The sequence below is a fragment of the Daucus carota genome, chromosome 1 (assembly GCF_001625215.2).
Source record: "Daucus carota subsp. sativus chromosome 1, DH1 v3.0, whole genome shotgun sequence".
In the NCBI taxonomy this organism is placed as follows: domain Eukaryota; kingdom Viridiplantae; phylum Streptophyta; class Magnoliopsida; order Apiales; family Apiaceae; genus Daucus; species Daucus carota.
The window spans coordinates 27,088,660-27,105,671 of record NC_030381.2 but is presented as its reverse complement, the minus strand read 5'-3'; the positions used below and the strand labels follow the sequence as shown (position 1 = coordinate 27,105,671).

The following is a 17,012-nucleotide window of genomic DNA, read 5'->3' as shown; positions in this document are numbered from 1 at the left end:
GAATTTTAGTGCAGAACCTGAAATAATACTAGAAATGAGATAAGGGTTCTATGATTTTTTCTAATGGTTCTATCTTGAATATACCCTAATATGTTTTTTAAGTACAAACTTAAAATGTGTATCAACTTCATCCTGTTTACTGTTCGTATTTTGAGGTTCTTCTAGTTTTATAATTTTTCTAAATATTTTTTTAAATAAAAATTTAAATATCAAAATTTTATTCAGCTAAATTGTTTTAAAAAACATATTAAAGGACTATGTTTTATAAAATGTGCAAAAAATTAAGGTAAAGTATATTATATTATGGGACCGTAGGAGTATTTTTTTTATTCGGGGAGACCCTTCTTCGTCAGCAAGTCGGGAGTAGTGGTAACTGGTAAGGTGTTAAAATCAAATCTGGATTCGCGCGAAGCTTTAGGAATCAAAACCCTGCTACTAGCCTCTTCCATTTTCTTAACTTTAATGAAATAAGCCTCTTGAAAACAGATGAAATTTCAACATCTAAGAGCAAGTGAGCACCAAAATGTTAAGATCACTCCCATTCCTACGTTGCCAAGCTACAACTACAAAAACCCCCTTATTTTCCTTACAAATTCTTCAATTTCACTCGACTAATCTCGATTCCCCTAACCCTAACTCGAATCCCCACACTTCCACCACCATTTCCACAGACTTGCTCAACTATTCGCGGTCCGGGTTTCGTAAAGTTGATGATGCACTTGTTATGTTCGATGAAATGCTCAAACTAAAACCTGCCCTTCCTGTGATTAACTTTAACCAGCTCTTATCGGGTCTCGTTAAAATCAAACAATATGCCCTTGCTGTTTCCCTGTTTACGGATATGTGTTATTTACGAGTGCCTGTCAATTTGATCACGTTCAGCATTGCGATGAACTGTTGTTGTTATTGTGGGAGAATTGATTATGCGTTCTCACTGTTGGCTGGCATTATAAAACGCGGGTTTGTGCCTGATGCGTTTGTGTTTAATGTTATTATTAGGGGGGTTCTTTCGCAAGGGAAGGTGAAGGAGGCTGAGGGGATGTTTAGGAAGCTTGTTAGGTTGAGGGAAATTCAGCCGGATGTTGTTACTTTTACGACTATGATTAACGGTATGGCTAAGACAGGAAATGCTAGTATGGCGCTTTGGTTGTTTAGTTATATGGAGGAGAATGGTTGTGAGCCTAATTCGGTTACTTATGCGACGGTTATTGATTCGTTGTGCAAGCGGGGTCTTGTTGATGAGGCTTTGAAACTTCATTCGAAAATGGTGCAGAAGGGCATACTGCCGGATATTTACACATATACTCCGATTATTCAGGGTCTGTGTAAGGCGGATAAACAGGAAGAAGCTGCTCAACTTTTGAAGAATATGATTGATGACATGAACATTTCTCCAAATGCCTGGGTTTTTAATATATTAGTCGATGCCTATTCCAAGGCTGGGAAGTTGGAAGATGTAAAGCGGACAATTCAGATCATGGAAAAAAGAGGAATATATCCTGATATAATCACCTATAATTCACTTCTGGAAGCGTATTGTTTACAAGGGCAAATTGATGATGCATTTGCTGTGCTAAAAACCATGGCTTCTAAGAAGATAATACCCGATTGTATTACATATAACATTTTGTTACACGGGCTTTGTCAGGTTGGCAGACCTGTAGAAGCACTAACCTTTTTTTACAAGGTTCGAGGTCAAGGCCACATGGTGGATTCTGTAGCATACAAAACTTTGTTGGATGGTCTTTTCAAGAATCAGGATGCTGATAGAGCACTGTCTTTCTTTCATGTGATGAAGTGCAATGGTGAAGTTCTTAATAAGGACACTTACAATATCGTCATTCGTGGATGTATTCGGAATAAGAAGTATAATGAAGCATGTGGACTAATAGACAAAATGGTTGATTGCGGCATCTCAGCAGATGCTTCTACGATCTCTTTATTACAGATTCTGCTCTCAGTAGAATCACAGGATCCAACTCTCATTGCACTGCATCAGAAGTGCATGCAATCAGGTATGTAACATTTGTAAATTATCTTTTTCTTTAAGATATTGGAACTCTGGGTAAGATATGTGGTTCCGTTTCTTGCTTACATACCTGATGTGTAAAGTATTAAAATTACACTTTTGGATCTCCCTTGTTGTTGGGATTCTAATTGTAGATTATAGGGCCTTTGTTACACAATTTAGTTATTGCTCCTTAAGTATCAAATTATTGATGTGGATCTTATTAAGTCTCCTCTTGCTTGTTAATAATTTGCTGCGTCTTATTTTTCGTTTATTAGTCTGTTATCTGTTAAGTTAACAATTCAAGCATGATAAGCGGTTAGTTTTTTTCAAGTCCAAGGTGATGCATTTGTAAGCAGCATGTTTACTTCATGGTTTTACCACTAAATACCGTTTTGATTGTTGTTGTCATCAGGCAAGTATCAGGAAAAACATGGTGCACCCATCTCTGAAACTGTCGACAGTCTTTGTCCAGCTCAAAATTTTGCATCATCTGATGATCTTGTATGTTTCTGGAAAGATCTTTGACATCCTCATCTTCAGTTAATAATGATGGATGTCATGTTGAGTTAGAACTTAGAAAGGAGTTCGGTTTATAGATTTATATATAATATTGGAATAGAAATAAATGTGTATATTAGAATTTCCTTCTAACTTGGTCAAAGATCTCAGGTTTTTCGTAGAATTTTTTTAGTACGGATTAAATACACTAGTTCTTATATTGAGCGTGCTCTAGGTATCTCAAAACATGCTGTTAAGCTGCGTGTCTCTGTCAGTGCACTAAGTCTATCATTTCTTTTCTTTTTTTTGTTTTTTTACAGCTCTCCGGGGAATTTTCTAGGCAGGATAGAATGATTAGAATCACATCTATGAAGGTTGAGGAAGCCATGCCAGAAATGCCCAAAGTGACTCTTGCTGATATTGACAGTGATGCTAATGGTGACACCAGCCAAGAAATAGGTGTTTGAGGTGTTGATCGAGATGCATAAGGTTTTGATGGGGTAGACTGATGATGACCGAGATGCAAAAGGTTTTTGACAGGTGTTAATCGAGATGCAGAATGTTTTTCACAAAGAAACACAAAAGTATTAAAATCATCCACCTGTGGACTTGTATGATCAGTTACTCCACTATGAAGAAACCTGATCATGAAAAGAAGCAAAATGTGCTGCTGCTGGTAAAGTATGTCCCGACTATTTGGGTTTGTCACTTGTAGTGGGAAAAAAGCTCAGCTTATGCATCATAACAAAAACTTAGCTGTTCTCAAACTCATCTTGGGGGAATTCAAAGGCTCGATTGCCTTTCTAACAGGTTCCGGAGAAATTGGCCAAGAGCTCCGAGTTCTTAGAGTTGTACCTGTCTCCAACCTTCATATTGTAATCACATTTTTTGATCGTAGCAGATGTTAGTAGAACAGCATATCTGATTTAAAATGAATACTTAATTTTTGTGCAGCCTACAAGAAAGAAGCACAACCTGGTCGTACTGAGGCAAATAAAAATATTGTTATTTTATCGAGATTTAGTAGACATCGTTAATAATTCATCACTTATTAACCAGAGAGAGAACAGGAAGAAGCATATGAAATTATGGACTAAAAAAAATACGTGTTTTAAGTTTCTTATAAATTATTTTAAATTCTTTTTCTCTAATAAAAATTTAAAATTTAATTTTTCATAGAAGTTTTTTGTGAAAAATAATTTATAAAATGATATTTTGTATATACTTTAATGTATTAAATAATAAAAAATTATAAAAAAATGAGAAGGACAAGTGTAAATTCTTTAATAATAACATACTAAATAACATTTTTACCTGCAAATTTAGCAAACAGATTTATACAAAATTATTTGATATATAGTTCTCAAATAATTTTATATTTTATATATTTAAATAAAATATACTCCCTCCGTCCTTATTTATCTGTCCACTTTGGAAGTAAAAATTTGTCCCTATTTATCTGTCCATTTATACTTTCAAGACTAATTTAATGATAGTTTTTCAAATATATCTCCATAATTTCAATTTTCAAAACTTGACTTATTTAAAACTTGGTTGAATTCATGTTTTCAAGACATAAAGTAGGGGTATTCCACCATTTTCAAGATATTAATTAGAGGTATTTAACGAAAAAGTTCATACAATCAATTTTTTCTTGGTATGTGTTTTTTTCCCCAAAATGGACAAATAAAAAGGGACGGAGGGAGTAACAAACTTTTAATTAGAAAAATCATTCCTAATAATTTTTTGGAAAATATCTTATATTCTAATAATGAAATACCACCAGTATGATGTAATTAAAATTTGTGCCGCTGAGTCATAAATTACTCAATCCATCAAGGCGCATACTAGGGTTAATATATTTCTCGAGTAATTTCAGCTTAAGCAGCCGCACATTCTCCGTCTCAAAATATCTCAGGTATTCATTCATTCCCCTCTTCTTATATTGTTGTATCTTTTTTGGGTTTGTATGTGTATATGTTGTTGATGTTGATAAATTTGTATTTTCGAATTGATGGGTGTTAAAGATTGGTGATTTTTTCAAGAACCCATGTGTTTTTTACACAAGAAAGCTTATAGCCTGATGAATTAGCATATGTTCTGATAAAATTCTCGAGATAAGCGAGAATCGAAAGCTTTTGTGCTTTTGTGACTTGAACTATCCAATTGTGCTCAGAACCCGTGTTTTGGTTGTTGCGATTAGAATGACTTTAGCTTTGATTTAGTATTAGTGGCTTGGGATTCTTGAAGATGTGTATAGTGTGTTTATGTGAGTGTGTATGATGATACCAATTCTGGTTTTTGTTTGTGTGCAGGATGGAGACTCAGCTTAAGCATGCTGTTGTTGTGAAAGTAATGGGTCGTACTGGATCCAGGGGTCAGGTGACCCAGGTGAGGGTTAAGTTTCTCGAGGACCAAACTCGTTATATTATGAGAAACGTCAAGGGGCCGGTCAGGGAGGGTGATATCCTTACCTTGCTGGAGTCCGAGAGGGAGGCAAGAAGACTTCGCTGAAATGTCCTTGTGTGTTTACTTGTTTATGTTTTAACTGCATTGAAATGCTGGGATCCGCAACTATTTCCGAACTTTTTGGTAGTGTATGAGAGTTGGTTGAACACTTCTAAAGTGCTTTAGTGTTTCTATATATTCAGTTTTGTTCGTTTTCATTTGAATGTTTTCTAATCTTTGAGAATGAATTGAGTAGTTGTGCTTGGCATAAAAATTTAATCTCTTGGTCTTTCTGAACTTATTATGACAGTGTATGGTTGTGTAGAATGGCCATGGTGCCATACAATAGCAATCCCTTTTGTTTGGTAGTTTTCTCTGACTATAGTATGCAGGCGGCGTAGATGTTTGGGTAAGTGTATATTAGTCACAGAGAGCGAACTATTATGTACTATGCATACAACAGCAGAAGACAGTTGTTGGCTATTTGCTTGGTCTTGACAACTTTCAATAGAGATTATATGTTACACTTGAAGGTTTGACATTACTTTTGTTGATTTGGAAACCTGTGTGAGGGTTCCTGAAATGTCAGCATATTGGTTCTGGAAAGTGCTCCAAAGAGAACAGTAATTTGCGGTAGACTCTTAATTTGGTTGGTTCGGACTATGTAGCTTAGACTACTTGTGTAGAGTAATAAAGCTTCAGATGATTATTGTCTTGGATTGCAATGTGTCCTCCGTTCTTAATGAAATAGCAATGTTTTTCGAGTTTGTGTTCATATAATCAGCAGTCGGCACACAAACGCATTGCTTGATTATCATCTACCACCAGACCGTTGCGAGATATTTCACAGTAACTAAAGTAATTTCTCCTGTGGATCCGCTTCTGAAAGGCATTACTAGTTCTCCAGTGCTGAGGACTCATTTAAGTACCTCTTCCCCTCAAGCTCAAGGAGATTGAACACACCTGATCATCATGCACTCAGAACCTGCACTTAAGCACAAGTGACCGGGGCGGCTCACCGAGTAAGCCAACAGCTGCAAGTCTGGAATGGAAGTTGCTAGATGTATATCGGAACAATTATAAAAGATTCAGAAAAAGAAGAATGTTTGAAACTCGAGAAATATTATTAGCAGGAAACTTTACATAAGTCTATTGTGCCGTAGATTAAAGAAAACATCCTAGAGTGCCACTCGCCATCACTACCAAAACTGCCCAAACGCATTGAGCAAATGGGTTGTGGCACAAACTATCGTACTACTGTCAATCCTTTCTTCTTCTCGGATAGAGATAGAGAGTGGCTCTATCACCACTCAGCCTCCAGCAGAAACCAGATAGCTTCTCTCCAAACGAACATACGAAGGGGATTGATCATACTAGCTAGCTCTATAGTAGGTGCTCCGAGCCTTGAGATTAAGAAAACTCGCTTTCTAAAAGAACTCTTGACATGTTGCAAAATCCTTGTCTTTATGTTTACTCATATCTTATTCCTTTACTATCCCAATTTCATCCGATTCTCTGCAAGTATTTGCCAAAGTAGCAGGAGAATTGTTTGCAGTAACCTCATTTATGTTATTGTTTGTTGGAGAACGGGTTGCATTAGCCTCACTCGTGTTATTGCTGGCACAGACAGCATCCTTGCGGGTTTCTGATGCTCCTGGTGATGAAGTTATAACAATTTCAATAGGTTTCGATGAATCTCCTGAGCTTACTTCTGGCATTAACTGTGCAATCCTCTTCATTTCCTTCCCTTTTCCCCAAAGCACAGCATATAATCCACAAACTATTGTTATTGCTCCGATCACACTGCAACAATGAAAGAAAACTCTATATTCAAATGAAGCTACCGATTAATTTTATTCATTAGAATTCCTTGTTTTATTTGAATGCAAGTACCTTCCCAAATGTAAATGCTCATTGAGTACCAATGATCCAGCTATAGCCACAAGCACAAGCATCAGAGGGTTGAAAACCGACACGAACAAAGGACCTCGCATTCTTATACACCAGGCAACCAATGTAAACATCACTCCGGAAGCCAACACTCCCTGAACGCATTCAACATAAAAAAACATATAGATCATAAAAAACATGCATTCAACATATAGAATGCTGGTTTTGATTTTGTAACTAGTAGATAGAGAAACTATTTGTACTAGTTTTCGCACGACTGATAGCAGTTTTACTGGTATACCAGTATTTCAGGAGTCGTGATTAGTACTAACAGTTCATGCAGAATGTTGCTATATACAATCACAATCCATATAAACATAAGTTACCGCGTAAGCAACAGTGAGGAGTCTGATGTTCCATCCCAACTTCCACAGACTCCAGTCCCTTTCCATGCATAGGGCAAATATTGTGCCTTGAATTGCTCCCATTGTAGCCATCAGGGCGGTGCTGGAGTAAGGACAAGGGTAACGCTCCACCATCTTTGCCTGCCCCATGATGCAATCAAAGTGATGATTCAGTCTTGAAATTTACATAGATAGAATAATAATGATTTAGTGTCATTAATAAAATTGATGCTATAGGTTCCAAATCGGATCCTTTCTCAGCACCCAAATACATTGATGATGAGCTCTTTTCCATCGATCACAGATGCATTTTAGTGATCGTTCAAGATTTAATTAAGGTGTCGATGAAGCAGCATCACTCAATTAAATGGCACATAGCAAGTGAAAGGTCTTGAATATTTCATTCAGCCTAAAAAGTAGACTCCTCAACCATGAATATGTTCTATATTTAAATCAACATATAAATATACGATTGAAGGAAACTCGAAGGTACCTGAAGAATCAACCAAAGGGCATAGCATATACAACTACCTAGAGCAAAACAAGCCCCCAAAATTCTATTTGGGTGGGTTCCTGGCACATGTCCACCGTGTTCATGTGTATGATCCAGAAGGTTAATATGAGTATTCCAGAAATTGATATCCGGGCCTTTGTAAAACGTGAGAACCATTGCCCCGGATATACCCATTAATGTTCCAATCACCTTTGCTTTTCCAGATGCTTTATCCCAATTTAACTTCTCCAGCCTATGTACACCATGCATAACAAAACATGACAAAATCAATTTGTTATAGACTAGTTACAAAACATCATAATCATGAATGCTGATACATTACACAGTTCAAGATCGAATTCAGAGGAAACATATACATTACAAAATCTTGAGCATGCATCCTTCCTCTAGTCAATTCTAATAATTTACAAATTACAAAGGTTCTGGCGTTCTCAATGATGTGAACTTATTGGTCCTTTTAGTTACATACTCAAAACTCTAGCTATTCCTTGAAGGTGGTCGGACTAGCTTGATTGTTTCTGTTGCCAAATCAAGCAGTTTTATGCCTAGTAAATACACTTCATAACATGAAGACTGAAGAGGGACAACAGACTGGATCGCGAGAAAGATTGAATATAATAGACTAATATGGTACCTCTAAGCAACATACATGATGCAGAATATGTATTTTGAAGTACCTGAAGCAGATAGCAAGGACGAACGTAATGGCAGGAATCAGATTAGTAGTTGCAGAAGCAAACGTCGCTGATGTTAAGACCAAGCACTGCACATACAAGTTTTGCGCCAGCGATCCACTGCAATTTACATCCCAAAATTAGTAAAACATATCGTATTTGATCAATCTAAAGCAATAAATATAAGTTATCAGGGGAGCTCTAAAAGATTAATGTGCATAAAACCAATGTCGAATTCATGATGATGCACATACTTCCGCTTAACAACAGATTCACAATGACAAAAGCTGCTGAAACTAAAATCAGAATTTAATAGTGCTAAGAATTCTTGGTTTCTTTCCTGTAATAAGTCGGATACTTGCATCAGCAGAATATCATCCTATCCCTAACTCAAAATATCCTACCAGCAACTTTTTCATAATCATCCTTTACAAATTCACACTTCTATTTTCACAAATTAGGAAAGGTGTGACATAAGAAGCTAGTCAAAAGGACCAGCAAATATATCTGATTTAAATTGCAATTAATCTCTGATTATTCAATTAATCATATCACCTATTAAAAACAAGATTTGCCGTACATACTATAATACTAAATTCCGAGATAGCCTAGTCTGGTTCCGTCACTTGAACACATAAAGAGATATACATGAATGAGCTGTAAAGATCAGTTTGGACGGTAAAAATTAGATGCACACTTTTAGAGTCACGAGAAGCGAAAAATTGGAAAATTCTGACACAGTACACGGCTATTATATGAAATAATTTCTTTTTCACACAAAAAGAGACCTAATAAACACCTTGAAAAACAGTTAGCAAGCCAGCACTCATAGTTATCGCTTTAAAATACAGCTGGGAGTCTAACAAATTTTATTTTTCGTGCTCCCTTCATCTTCCTTATCAGAACATTAACTCCCCACCGCCATTGAAATTAAATTTTTTTAATTTCCAAGAAACTTAAAAAGTTAAATAAATAAAACGTACCCTAACAGCCCACAAAAAAACCCTTGCAGAATCACCATCCATGTCATTTTCGGTCTCTTTTTCCTGTAACAGAACATAAATTTGTTACAAACATGCGGGTCTACCCGATTAAATTTCAAAAATCAATAAAAGACGTTCGAAAATTAATCATAAATATTTCTAATCCTGATTGCTTCAAAATTCAGAAATTTGATTTTTTTTTTATTATTTTAGTCCCGAGTGATTCAAAATCCTGATTCCGTACCTCTCGACAAAAAGTGCAACCGGAACGATGAAAGCCGCGGCAAAAATGAAGCGATAAGCCACGAGTATTCTGAGATTCATGCCATCATTGGAAGCCAACTTATACAACACATTGACTCCAGCAAAAGCAGTCTGAACAATGAGCATAAGTATAGTAGGCTTGAAGCCATGCACCACATTACATATCTTGTCCATTTTCACTTCCATTTCGAAACAATTTTCCCTACCCACAAATATGAAGATTTGTGAGGAGGATTAAACAAGCAAGAAGATCAAGATTTGGACTTCTCGCTTGTTTGATGAGAAAGAGAGAAAAGGAGAAGCTGTGGAGTTAAGAAGGGGAGGTGTGTTTGTGTATATATAGAGAGAAAGAGGAAGAAGAGAGCGAGTCGCTTGGAAAATTGTTTAAGTGTCCAAGAAATGGCTATATATAACTGCACCAGCTTGGGGCACCTAGTCTCATTTCTATTTATTATTCGTATTACAAATATGGAGATTTTTTTTAATTTTAATGATTATGGGTCGTTTGATTTAACTTAAAAAAAGTTGCTTTTTGTTTAAAATAGATAAGTGGATTATAAATGATAAGTGATAACATATTTTTAAGTTAGTTGAGTGTTTGGGTAATGTGATTTATAAGTGTAGAGTGTTTGATAATTTGTACACAAAAACAAAATAAGCTGGAGAACAGAAAAGAAGTTGGCCAGACCAACTTCTTGTTTCAGTGCTTAAACTCCTAAAATAAGCCTTCCGGCTTATTTACCCAAACACCATCTCAGATAAAATCTGCACCAAACACCCACTATATATATTCTACGAATATAACATCACAAAATATTGATGTGTAGGACATATATGATATCTGAATTTTTTAATAAATAATAACTTCTATATAATTTTTCCCTACATTTTTGTATTTAAGACTCACCCCATTACATGTTTAGCTAATTATGAATTTTATCAAGAACCATATTTTGTTAAAATAAGTGTCTGATCTCTCTATTTTTTTTTTTGGGAAATTATCTATAATATGTATAATTAGTTTCTACTCAATGTTATTATCAAATCTATTGCTTTAATTTTTGAATTATTATTTTTGATTTTGTGAGTATTAAGGAAAATTAAGGAAAATGTCATAAAATTATTTGAAGAGTGTAGAACATATTATAAATTTGAAAGTTTCGCGAAATATACATGTGTGAATCCTTAAATCATGTTAAAATGAATAAAAGTAAATGAGAAATTAATGGTTAAAATTCGATTATGAAAATCGAATATATTTCATTCATTTTCCTTCCCGTTTTATATGATTCAAAGATCTTCAACATGTATATTTTTTCAACAATTTCAAATATAGAATTATTTACAATCGAAAATTAATTTTATTATATTTCACTTAATTTTAATTAACATGCATTATAAATGGAAAGCCAAATGAATATGATTCTCACATGCAAAATATAGTATATAATATTATAATTAGAAATTAGTTGGAATATCCTTTTTAACACACGCAAAATATAGTATAATAAAATTATAACTAGAAATCGGTTAGAATACTTTTTTAATATATTTTCATGCCAGCAAACGGTCGCGACTTATAGCTTCAAAACAAATTTATAATATATTTCAAACAAATTTTCACAACTAACTCTATTTTAATTATTGCATCTTTAACTATTATAGTTTAAACACCTATACTAAAAAAGTGAATATGCATGACACATAACACAACTAGTACATATATTAAATATATTTAAATTTATAGTATATAAATATACTTTTATTAATATGTGTGCAACAGGAGGCAAGAGAGAGAAGTAAATTATGAAAGAAACAGAAAATTCAGGAGAGGTATAAATGAGGTTGAAGCATTACACCACCTGACCACCCTAGTTGTGGGATGCAACTGCTGCTACACACGTCGAAACTTTCAGCTCCCCATTTTGATACGTGTAATTCTCACATAATTCAGCTGATCGCAATTCAAACAGCTTGATTGATCTTGCCTTGTTTGGGAATTAACGATTAGCGGATTAAATTAGATATTTTGATTAACTGCTTGAATTAGATGTTTCGATTAACGGATTGGATTAGCTGTTTCCCGTAAAACTGTTTGGTAAATATCTGATTGATTAGCTTTTTCGAACACAAACCAAAACCTCTAATCTAAAAAACTCCTCAATGTAACTTTTTCAAAATTATCTTTTTGGACCCAAACTTCTATTTCAATTCGCTAACTACCAAACACTAAAATTAGTGGATTCTAGTGGTCAAACCTCTAAACCACCTCAAACCCCTAATTTTTGCCAAAACTATAAATTCCAACCAGGGCTCTTATTTTTCTAGAAAAATATAAAAATAAGCCATTATTTTTTTGAAATAAGTCAGTTTTTGTTACATAATGAAATAAGACACCTCTTTAGTATTTATAACTAAAAATTTATATAAAAAATATAATTTTTTTAATGAATAAGCCCTAGAGTTATTTTATGCCCAAACAGGCCTTTAACTTTATAAATCCGTTTTGATTTTTGACAGAAAACTCGAAAAGAACAATTTGAATACAACAAATTCTGATAGTCACTCTACAACTTGTGTGTGAGATAAATAGATAATTGTATAATAAAAGTTCTGGCTGGAAAATAAATAATGTTTCAAACTGCTACTTATGTGTCATGTATAATAGTATAAGCAATTGACTTGGGAGGAAAAGGAATGCAGTACAAGTTACTAAAAAAGATAAAATAGGATTCTCTTGTAACACTGGTTTTCTGAGGTGGCCAGGGTTAAGTGCCCTATTTTGCTAGTCAGGTGACACCAACCATCCGTTATAATTTCCAGCACAATATGTCCATTACTCCATTTTAAGATGATAGTGTTGCTAAATGCTGATTTCATGGCTTATGCAAGGAGGATTATCTCTAATGTCAGACATGCTTTACATTGTTCGGATTGCGATTGTGTGATTGTCTGATCACTAATGCAAGTTCCCTTTGGATTTTAAAGTGAAAGATTGCTACACATAGACCTGGCAAATCGTTCGTCTCATGTACATTCATGTTCCGTGTATTTGGGTGCTTGGCGTACCTGAAATTCAAACATGAACACGACACAAGTTAAACACGACATGATACGAAACACAAACATTACACGAAAAATATAAGAGTACACAAAATTCGAAAGAAATAAAAAAGTATAATATGCATCAACTCTCCCTTCATCTTCCTTATCAGAACATTAACACTCCACAGCCATCAAATTGATTTTTTTAATATCCAAGAAACTTGCAAAGTCTAAATTTATAAAACGTACCCTAACAGCCCACGAAAAAACCCTTGCAGGATCACCGTCTGTGTCATTTTCGGTCTCTTGTTCCTGTAACAGACCATAAATTTTGTCATTATAGTCATATATAACAAACGGAGCCAGTATTATATATAAAATATCATACTAGTCATTGATGCAAGAAAGAACTTCCCCAGAGACAACAATTTCTTATAATCGTGTTTCCCCACAAAACATATAGGTTTCTTGCAGATAAAGAAAGAAGATGTTGCAGTTCCCTAACCTGAAGATATGGACTCTCAGCAAAAAACCTATGTTTTGCTATAGTTTGAATGTACTTCTGTCTCTGTCCTTGAACCATGCCAACTTTACATCTTTTCATTCAATATTGCCGTTAGATATGTGTTAAGTTACTGTGCTGTGCTAGCATAAACAACAACAATCCTAAGCAACTTTTACAAAAATAAATTAAAATCCACACTTCCAAAATCAATCATTCATTAAAAATCTCAGTTATAACTTGTTTGAATGGTAATTTTACAAGTGATTTCATTATAATAAGAAGTCATTAATCCTGTCAGGTGTGATAGAAGAACCACAAATTGTTTACTACTATAACATGATATTGTGATGTTTTCATTCAAGAAACATGCAAGGCTGCCAGCAGATACGGTTTCAACAAAATTACGGGCTTTAACATTGATTCAGAATAATGAAGTGTTCAATGAACAATCATTTTCCTAATGAAGTACTGAGAATGACCATAAACATATATATGAACATGTTCATCACTAAGCTGCGCAAAAAGACTGCTTTGTCTATAGCATTGTTAGCCCACGTCTTTAGTTATTACCAACTTTGTTTAATAGAGAGACGAAAGTCAAAAGTAGAAAATGCACACACTATTTACAGCAATTTATGTAAGGCATTTTATTCTCCTAAGTTCTAACCATCTCCATAGCAAAAGAAAACTCAAATCTAAAGTAACATCTGTCCAAGAATAAAAAGAGGGGTCAGAAGGTACATCATGGTTACAAGATGCAAATCATGGTTAAAGCCACTATCACAGAACAGAACACAAGACTTTTAAACTATCTTACAATTTTCCTATCCTATTGAGGAAAAAGAGAAAAAATATGTCCTCTAATGTTTGCTGATATGTGTGTGTAACTCTTGATACAGTATAGAATAAAAATCACTTGCTTGGAGCTTGTGTAGTAGTATTAGGATAATAACAAAAAAAGAAGTTACCAATCTAACTGCAAGCACTTTCTGAAGGCAGAAGCATAGCAAGGAGAGTCAGGTCCTTTACTTTTCTAGGAGAGTAGACGTCGTAAAAATGAAGTGGTAGATGCATCTGCTGAGATGCCATGAACAATCATAGTGCCCAAGAGTACATATGCTTCACTATACATATTATTCCGATAACATCCACGAAGAAGGATATCATATATAATGCTGTTGGGAATTAAACCATTACATAGCATATCATGAAACAATGAGAGTGCTTTAAATATGTATTTGTTCTTGCAAAGATCATTTATCAGGGTACCATAAGTCACAATATTTGGTTTATACCCTTGAGCTTGCATATCATAAAACAAGTTAAGTGCTTGAGAAAATTTACCCATCTGACATAGGCCATGTAACAAAATGCTGTAACTCTCATTTGTGGGTTCCAAGCCTTCGCGGGCCATATTCCTTAAAAGATTCAAAGCGTTATGAACTTCCAATTTCTTGCAATAACCATCCATCAAAACATTATAACTCCAACAATTAGGAATTATCATGCTATTCATCATACAGATGAGCACGGTCAATGCTTGATCCATATTTCCTTGTAAACAATATGCTTGCATGAGTGTAGTATACGTGACTATATTAGGATATTCGTCCATTTTAATCATTCTCAAGACAATATTCCTAGCCTCTTCTACCATCTTTCTCTTCCCATACCCATTAACCAATACACTATAAGTATACACATCCGGAGAAACATCCATCGAATCAAACAATAAGATAGCATCCTCCCATTGCCCCGACTTGAACAAACCATGAATCAACGAAGTGTAAGTTACAACCGTCACTCCCACACCTTTCTTCTTCATTTCAGAAAAAAGGTCCAACGCACCATCAACAAGTCCCCTCTTACACAAACCATCAATAATCGTATTATAAGTTATCGCATTAGCTTCACAATTCTCCTTTTCCATAAACCTAAGACACTCAATCGCCGCGTAAACCTCACCTTCTCTACAAAGTCCATAGACAATCGTACTATACATAACGACATCAAACTCAACCTCATTCCACCTAACTAACTTCCTAACCAACCCCTCCGCCTCCACGCCCATATCTCCCCTAATCAACCCCCTCACAAGCGTCGTATAAGTAACAACATCCGGGCCAAACCCACGCTTAATAACCCCACTCAGCAGCGAAAATGCATAGTCAAATCTCCCTACATGACAACAACAGTTGATCACAGTATTATAAGTACACAAATCGACAGGAAAGGACAAAAAACACATGTCAGTAAACAAAGAGACGACAGTGTAGTACTGTCTGGAGTTTACAAGTATGTTTAAGAATTTAGTGAAGTCTTTGATAGAAGGAAGGGGTTGTGTCTGGAGCATTTGATCAAACAGGTTGAGAGCATGCGCGTGTTTTTGGGAGTCCGAGCAAGTAGAGCGAAGTTGTCGTGTGTCTAGATGATGTGAGTGTAATGGGTTAGGGTTTGGAAGAGAGTGAAGAAGTGATGAAGCTAGTCGAAGAGACGATGGTCTCAAGTTAATCATGTTATGGTAAGAGAATGCATGTCGTACAGTTCTGGTTCCTATTTATACGTCTCGGACACACTTTGGGGCACAATTTCTAAGTATGAAGGTTAAAAAATTGATACTATTACGGTATTAGTAACTTAGTACCAGATACATAGTAAAATTTTGTTTTATGGAGTACTTACTCAGTCCCATTAGATTGGAGAGACTAAATTGTATACGTTATTTTTTGTCAAATTTTTTAAAATTTTCTTGAAATATAGTTCTGTAATACTTTTTAAAAAAAATTGATATTTAAATTTTCATTCAAAACAAAAAAGTTTAAAAAGATATTAAGAAACTATATCTTACAGGAGACTTGAAATACGTGCAAACAGTGAATATATAACCGAGCGAGTAATGAGTAATTATTGCTTCCTCGGTCCCGTTTATTTTATTCATTTTTTTCACCGCTCGACACATATTTTAATACTCTTATGAGATATAGTTTTGTAATTTAATTTCAAGATTTTTTTTCACCATTAAAATTTAGATGTAAAATTTTTATTTAAAAAAAGATCATTAAAATAAGTTACAAAGTTATACTTTATCTGGACATTAAAAATTCGACTTTATTTGAAGTTCGCCTCGATTCGAATTGTTATTAAACAATCCCAGTGTTCGGCTTGTTTATTAACAAGTGATCTTGAGCCTCATTTTTCGTTGGTCTTAAACTCAGGTAGACTCGACTCATTTTAAAAAAACGTCAAACTCAATTCAAGTCGGACAAAATTCGGCACAATTTTGTTATTTTAGACGCTAGAGCCAATGTTCTACACGCAGAAGGACTAATTATAAGTTAAATAAAAAAAAAAGGAGAATGACTTTTTTATATTTTCTCTTGAGATCTAGTCTTTTTTAGCGGTATTTTCGTTAGGACGTTTTCTAGCGTTGCTTATAATGCATTTTGAAGAAATATTAATTATAAATGCGTTATGTCAAGGACCATTTTTTTATGGTGCTTTTTTGGGCTTTTCTACTTAAATTGTGCCGTTGAGAAAATACGATAATAACCCTTGTTACAAGTTTTTTTTTTTTACAGGAGTTGCGACAAAAGTTGAAAACCATTTTTTACAGAAGATGAGAGGCCCGCCTGGCTATTTAGTTGAAGTGATTTTGAAGTGTAATGTGTGTGATCGGCTGATCGTCTTATCTCACATGCATACTTTGCATACTGCTCTAAAATTTCAGTTAAAAGTTCGTCCAATTCGGACCTCTAATAATTCCAGACATGCTTCAA

The 17,012-nt window shown here is 34.7% G+C and overlaps 4 protein-coding genes across 11 annotated transcripts; 2 read left to right on the top strand and 2 right to left on the bottom strand.

The window, feature by feature from the left end:
* The first annotated feature begins 312 nt into the window (after positions 1-312).
* LOC108227989 (putative pentatricopeptide repeat-containing protein At1g12700, mitochondrial) lies at positions 313-3,528 on the top strand. Of its 2 annotated transcripts, XM_017403428.2 has the most exons (3): positions 313-2,015; positions 2,424-2,512; positions 2,830-3,528. In XM_017403428.2, exons 1-3 carry the CDS (start codon positions 524-526, stop codon positions 2,974-2,976), a joined length of 1,728 nt encoding a protein of 575 aa, XP_017258917.1. In that variant the 5' UTR covers positions 313-523; the 3' UTR covers positions 2,977-3,528. The 2 variants fall into 2 exon arrangements, with proteins under 2 accessions (XP_017258917.1, XP_017258926.1); XM_017403437.2 differs by lacking the exon at positions 2,424-2,512.
* A 759-nt stretch (positions 3,529-4,287) lies between these two features.
* Positions 4,288-5,175, top strand: LOC108206877 (small ribosomal subunit protein eS28z/eS28y). The gene is made up of 2 exons (XM_017377310.2): positions 4,288-4,427; positions 4,825-5,175. Exon 2 carries the CDS (start codon positions 4,826-4,828, stop codon positions 5,021-5,023), a length of 198 nt encoding a protein of 65 aa, XP_017232799.1. The 5' UTR covers positions 4,288-4,427; position 4,825; the 3' UTR covers positions 5,024-5,175.
* An 887-nt stretch (positions 5,176-6,062) lies between these two features.
* LOC108206869 (WAT1-related protein At1g25270) lies at positions 6,063-10,005 on the bottom strand. The gene is made up of 7 exons (XM_017377298.2): positions 9,667-10,005; positions 9,423-9,485; positions 8,443-8,559; positions 7,745-7,997; positions 7,234-7,392; positions 6,851-7,002; positions 6,063-6,760 (listed from the first exon to the last, which is right to left on the bottom strand). The coding sequence occupies exons 1-7, from the start codon at positions 9,870-9,872 to the stop codon at positions 6,439-6,441; spliced, it is 1,272 nt and encodes a 423-aa protein (XP_017232787.1). The 5' UTR covers positions 9,873-10,005; the 3' UTR covers positions 6,063-6,438.
* Positions 10,006-12,267: 2,262 nt separating this feature from the next.
* LOC108209127 (putative pentatricopeptide repeat-containing protein At1g12700, mitochondrial) lies at positions 12,268-15,915 on the bottom strand. 7 transcript variants are annotated; one of them, XR_010292331.1, is made up of 4 exons: positions 14,581-15,915; positions 14,205-14,411; positions 12,981-13,043; positions 12,268-12,755 (listed from the first exon to the last, which is right to left on the bottom strand). XR_010292331.1 is itself a non-coding variant. In XM_017379899.2 (3 exons), exons 1-2 carry the CDS (start codon positions 15,749-15,751, stop codon positions 13,024-13,026), a joined length of 1,191 nt encoding a protein of 396 aa, XP_017235388.1. In that variant the 5' UTR covers positions 15,752-15,911; the 3' UTR covers positions 12,268-12,755; positions 12,981-13,023. The 7 variants fall into 7 exon arrangements, 1 of the variants encoding a protein (XP_017235388.1); XR_001804495.2 differs by having other exon boundaries at positions 12,981-14,411; XR_001804491.2 differs by having other exon boundaries at positions 13,237-15,911.
* Positions 15,916-17,012: the final 1,097 nt, after the last annotated feature.